Source organism: Seriola dumerili, unplaced genomic scaffold (assembly GCF_002260705.1).
Source record: "Seriola dumerili isolate Sdu_G_001 unplaced genomic scaffold, Sdu_1.0 BDQW01000877.1, whole genome shotgun sequence".
Lineage (NCBI taxonomy): Eukaryota > Metazoa > Chordata > Actinopteri > Carangiformes > Carangidae > Seriola > Seriola dumerili.
The window spans coordinates 1,009,694-1,015,878 of NW_019175132.1; the positions used below are offsets into that span (position 1 = coordinate 1,009,694).

The 6,185-nt window shown below is 41.8% G+C and overlaps 1 protein-coding gene across 1 annotated transcript; it reads left to right on the forward strand.

The window, feature by feature from the left end:
• Window positions 1-415: 415 nt before the first annotated feature.
• On the forward strand, window positions 416-2,169 carry LOC111237504 (protein phosphatase 1 regulatory subunit 3C-B-like). Its single transcript, XM_022766628.1, has 3 exons — window positions 416-500; window positions 678-754; window positions 920-2,169. The coding sequence occupies exons 2-3, from the start codon at window positions 741-743 to the stop codon at window positions 1,932-1,934; spliced, it is 1,029 nt and encodes a 342-aa protein (XP_022622349.1). The 5' UTR covers window positions 416-500; window positions 678-740; the 3' UTR covers window positions 1,935-2,169.
• Window positions 2,170-6,185: the final 4,016 nt, after the last annotated feature.

Genomic DNA, 6,185 nt, shown 5'->3' on the forward strand with positions numbered 1-6,185 from the left:
TTCTAACTTTTGGATTTAGCGTTTAATTGGATATTGTGCTTGCAGCCTCCCTTTAACAGGCACTAGGGAAAAAGAGAGGCCTGTAATTTGAAAAGGCTATCTGTTGATGTTTTTCATTTTCACACCTCTACTGGTGTAAAAACACATATTCTAATGGGTGTGCACATGTTTCATTTTTTTTCTTTACTCCTGGGTTCTACAATAAACTTAACATGAAACATTTATTGTTTTAAATATCTACATTTTTAAGTAAACCAAAAAGATAAATATAGCAGCAAGGAAAACTCTGAAACCTAACTTTGATGCAACACTTCTTTAGGGGCAGGACATAAACAAAGGAGCTTCTCTTCATTGGTTAAACTACCCACATGCAAATAAATTGTCACAGAAGGTCCAGCCTCATTCCCAAACTCTTCACATAAGCTCCAGAGAGAGAGGAGAGACAGACTTGGACTACGATCATCTCTTTTCTTTTTCTCTGATTTGTTGAAACACAATATGTAAGTATGTTCTGCATTTTTAAAATATGCCTCCACATTTTCAGTTTTTAGGCACTTAGCTGTCTCTGTTCTTCAGTGCAGTTTGAACTCATCTCAGACAGGTCATCTTTTGACTCATAGTTGTTTAATTCACTGAGAAGTTTTATTCATTCTTTACCTCTGTTTTCCCGCTTGTAGATTATTCTGAATTTGCTGCAGCCCTCAAGCAAAGACAACTGACTGACAGTTTAAAATCTGAGAATGAACTGTACAAGGTAAGCTAATGTGCTTTCATTTAACTGTTCCTGTGAGAACTAACAGTACCTGTGTGTCAGTCATTAGAACAAGTTGTAAAGGCAGAATTTCTACAGCAGAAATATGTGCAGTCATTCTGTGTGACAGTAGATGTCATTGTAACCCCATCACGGCTTCCTCCTCAGAGTTCTCCATGCCTTTGGTAGTCACCCCAAGCCCGCTGTGATGCCGGTCGACCTCGCTGCGTGTCTGAGCCTCAGTCAGCGCCAGCCTCTTTACCAGCTGCTTTCCATGTCCCCTCTGAAACCGGCAAAGCGTCCCTGTCAGCCGACCGACAGCCTGCCGAAGACCAGCCGTCAATCCCCATATCTCTCCCCTTTTTCTTCATCCTCCTTGCTGCTCTCCTCACCTGTGCCCTCAGAGCCTCGGAGCTGTTTCCGCAGAGACAGCGGCACTGTGAACAAAAAGCGTGTAGTGTTTGCAGACACGAAGGGATTGGCGCTCACTGCTGTGCGGCTATTCATCCCTGAACCCTCCTCTACCACTCCTGCTCTGCTGATGAAACCCTCGCCGGCCAAACTGCAAGGCCAACAGTCAACCCCAAACAACCTGCGGCGCTACAAGTTGAGGCTGGCCTTCCCTCAGCCGACACTGGACTTTAAAGCCTTCCTTGCACGTCTGAGAGAGATGCGTGTACAACTGGAAAGCTGCAACATTTCAGAACGCTCTCTGAGTGGCAAAGTGTGTGTCTCCCATGTCAGTACTGAGAAAGCTGTGCATATAAGGGTGACCTTTGACTCTTGGAGGAGCCATCATGACATTCCCTGCACGTTCCTGCAGCAGCTGCGCTGTGGGGGTTCTGATATGGGTGTTTTTGCCTTCGACTTAAGCTTACCCCAGAACATCGATCCAAAGGAGCGGATCGAGTTTTGTGTGTCTTTCAGGCCGGGACCTGGTGTGACACCACATTGGGATGACAACAGAGGGAAGAATTACAGGGTGTGCATGGAAAAAGATGCATCAAATGCTAACCAAAGCGATGCTAACCACTTCTACCCGACACTATCAAAACATCAGCCACCATCTTGGCCTTCGCACGTGTCCCTCAGTATGCAGAACTCTGCTGACCTGCAGTATCTTCAAAAGAGTTTATCAAGGAGAGTCAGGGCAGAGTGGAAAACTTTGTGTCCAGCCAAGTGAAATTAGCCCATATGTTCTCAACAGAGCTATGAGGATATGTAAATAATGTGAATATATTAATTAACTAATATTTAAAAGAGAGTGACTGCTTTTAGAGATGTTTGATCTTTCTCAATTCCCAGTGTTAGATGGTCTATAGCCTACTGTTTAAAAAGCAGCCCAACCACCCTGCTGAAATGTGAACAGCACATACGTCATTTTTGTTCTGATTAAATCCATTGTTTTTTAAAAGCTTTTCTTTCTCTTTTCTTCCCTCCTGTAGAAGTTACAAACAAATCATTCTATATATATCCATTTACAAAGTGCACTGTGCAATAATAGACATTGAAGAATGACACATGAGCCTTGATTAAGATACCTGGGCCCTAGAGGAAAAAGTGAAAACATGAAACCTGTTTTTGTCTCGGAGAAAACACACGTCACATGGGCAAAGCGGTTACTCCAAGAACCTTTTGTACTTGCAGGTACTAACCCCATTTTCTCCAAGCATAGTGAATGAACGGCCATGCTCATGATGTACTTTCACACAGCCATCCATTCTCTCGACTCAGGCTCAGATTTCCATCTCGCATACCAGACAGAATAAGTCAACAATTCAACACAGATGGTTTGCACAGGAGAGTCTGTTCACTCAGACACTAGTCACTCCCCTACCTGCTGTGAAAAGTTGAATAACATGCTGGAAATCGTTACTTCTTGTACTGTACATGATTGGTATTGCAAATAGTGGGTAACCATGGCAGCATCAGGGCAAGCGAGTACTCTGGATAATGCGTGGGCTTGTGTTTACATGCAAGGGCGGGGTCATTATTAGACACTGCGGCAGCCAACTGCTGTGAGACAGTGTCTCTCTCTCTGCTTCTCCTGTTCCACTCCTTCTTAGTCACCTTTCTGTTAGACTTGTTTCTTTGTCTTTCACTTTTCTCTCAGGTTCGTATGCTCCCGGCATAGGGGGTACCGCCTTTGGGAATTGTCACAGCTGAGTTTCTATGTCGCATGTGAGCGGTTGACACATGTAGCAGGTTTGCGCACCTTATATCTTGAAGCACTTATCTATTTATTAGACTCATCAGTGTTGGGTTGGTATCTGGTGTTACATGTGAGGGGGGGTGCCTCGTGACATCCAGTGAATGAGAAGCTAAATAGAACCCCAGAGGAACGATACATTATCAATGCTAGTAAATGGATGTACTTCTAGTTCATCTGAGAGTACAACCAAGTTTCTAATGATTTTTACTAATATTTTGCAACTTGGATTCCAGTGTCAAGCAGAACTTTAAGTTTGCACGATGCTGATTAAGCGCCAGGTTCATCTCTTTGTATTTCATTGTACACCACATTTTTAAATCTAGTGGCATTTCGTGCCAGAGTACCGGAAGCGATGTGTTTTATGTCAACCAACAATGATTTGTTTGCCAGAGTTGGCTACAGCAACTAGGAATAAAAACCGAGGAAGCAACCAAGAAAAGTTTCTGATGCTCCAGGTAAAAAAGAAACTCAGTTCATTCCAGAAGTAAGGCACGTAAACACCATGGTAACACCAGCATCTAAAATGGCTAAAAGTAGTGGCAGTTTAGTTCATTTTGATGGAATTGTTTGCAATTAGGGGCAACGCAAATCTGCAAAAAAATTTTGCATCAAACTTTGATAAATGTTAACCTGTGCATTTGTGCTGGGGACCAATAGCATGCCATCTTCACAATGAGTCAGAAAGTCCAAATTAGCTGTGCTGCAACATTCACTTTTGTTTAAACTCCTCTGTCGGAGTCAAAATAATCTCACAAAAGAGCAAAGAGTTACTACCATGAAACCAGAGTCACTGGTACAAGTACATCTCTTCAATGAACCGTGTGAACTTACTGTCCCATTAGCGATATTATATAATACTGGAAACCAGTCCTCCCACAATCCAAAGACATGCAGGTTAGGTTAATTGGTGGCTCTAAATTGCCTGTAAGTGTGAGACCTGTCCAGGGCCCCCCCCCCCCCCCCCAGACACTCACCACCACCACCACCACCACCAATATATGGATAAGGGGTATGGCTAATGAATGAATGATTATATTGAAACCAGTCTTTCCCAGTTCAGAGTGGTGAGTGCAATCACTCAATCTTCAGTGATGAATTGAATGGCACTGTGGTGTATGACATCCAGCGGTTTAAGGGTAGACCGCAAAAGGATATCTCCATAATCCAGTGTGGTTAGTAAAGAGTATGAGTTGTGTGATGTTTTTTTTTTTCTCCGTTTCTACACAGACAATCAGTGTGACGCACAAAACAGTTCTGAGTATAAAGGCAGAGTTTTAAAAACAGAGCCTGAACTCGTAGGTGTTGAGTGACAGAAAAAATACAATAATGTTTGACTTTTACTTGTTTTCTCCTTCTCTCTGTCTCCCTCTCTCTCTCTCTCTCACACACACACACACACACACACAAACACACACACACACACACACACACACACACACACTATGTCATTTGAAAACAACTCTGACAAATGATGTCATCCTGACAACAGGTATCAGAAAACACTCACGTGGGTCATTTTTCAAGCCACTGACAAACAATCAATTTTGTCACTCAGTTTGGAAGACTGGAGGACACCTTGTGTTTTGTAACATGCACGGTGATACTGGTCTCATCTTCCACTGCTAACACTGTTTCGGCGTCAAGGTGTTAAATTATGTGTTCAGCAATTTGGACTTGGCTTCAAACAACAGTGTAAACAGTGTAAATCTCCAATTAGCAAATCAGCACAAGATGAAAACACCATCATAATCATCATTTCCCTCACAACAGGCTTCTTGGTCAATCCAAGACATAACCAGCTGCACTAGCCACTTATAGCTACCTTACAGTAACAATAGCAGATGACTCATAATATTACTAAGTGGTCAATATCTATTTTTTCCTCCTTGCATTTGCCATTTTGTCTCATTTTATCTTCGAGCCAGCAGCAGCCACAGCTGGCTGATGGCCAGCAGCCAGCTACCAGCTGCTGTTGCTTACAGTGCTGATGCTTAGTGTTGTCTGAACAATACCCTGAAGACTGAAACAAAGAGTGAGCTGCTGGGAGCTAACAGTGGTGGCTAGCTGAAACCAACACATTCGGCTGCAGTGATTAGATTCGTTTTTTCTTTTTTTTTTTCGGGTCCCAAATGATCTCACAAGCAACCACATCTCACCTGCAGCCCTCTGGTGCCCTGGGAGTTGTACATAACAAGTAAAAACTGTGATAGAAATAACCAGTGTCACTAGCAATACAGAATGAGCTGACGATAGATTGTTTGTGACAACACTGTTTGTGAATGTTTGTTGCGGTGATTTGTAGTGGCTAAAAGTGGCTAACAGCAGCTTCTGGCAAAACGAATTCATTAATTCAGTAAGAGTGACCCTTAACTGCAGAAAGGTGCATTGCATGTTTGTTTTGCATACTGTATAACTACACGTTTGTGCATTTTGTCAGGCCAGAAGACCTGTCTGTTCAGATTGTGTCTGTCTATAATATAATAAAAGTTAAAGTGTAAAGTACTTGCAGTTTAAAAGTGTGCATTATATTATAGTTACAATAAAGAAAACTCTGTTTATAAAGGTCACGCCATCTTTTATTTGCTCTGACTCTATGGGGGAAGGAGGGTGACTGTGCCTTCACAACTACTTACTGGCCGATGTATTGAAAAAACCTACGTGACACAAACCCCCATTCATACCCACAAAATGTAAAACAGAGGCAAAATGAAAACCTGAATATTATTTCTGTCCTTTTCTGTAAATACATTTTTATTATCTGATTATATGCAAATATTACACACTGGATATAAGAGTTTTACAGATAGTATGGAAGGATAGATGAAAAAACAAAGCATCAGATGACAGGTATACTACCGACTTCATCCTGGAAGCCAGGCAAAAAAAAGGTAGACCATAGTGCCCTCTAATGGCAACATAAGTGACAGGAATCACATTCAACATTATACGCTTGAATGACTGGCTATCAGTAGAATGTGAGGTGAGGTAAAATGAGAGATGTACATGTAATTGTGTTCATTGTGTTGAGAACTTTGCAGTTCCACATGCAGTGAATGATGGATGGTGATAGGTTTGTAAAATTACAGTATGAGAAATGCATTGTCTCATACAGAAATCATGATATTTTGAATGTGGCTGTACAGCATAAGGTTTATGTGAAAACATCTTAACATGATAATGATTCTCAATAAATTAACAAAACAATCTGTCACTTTTGAAAAC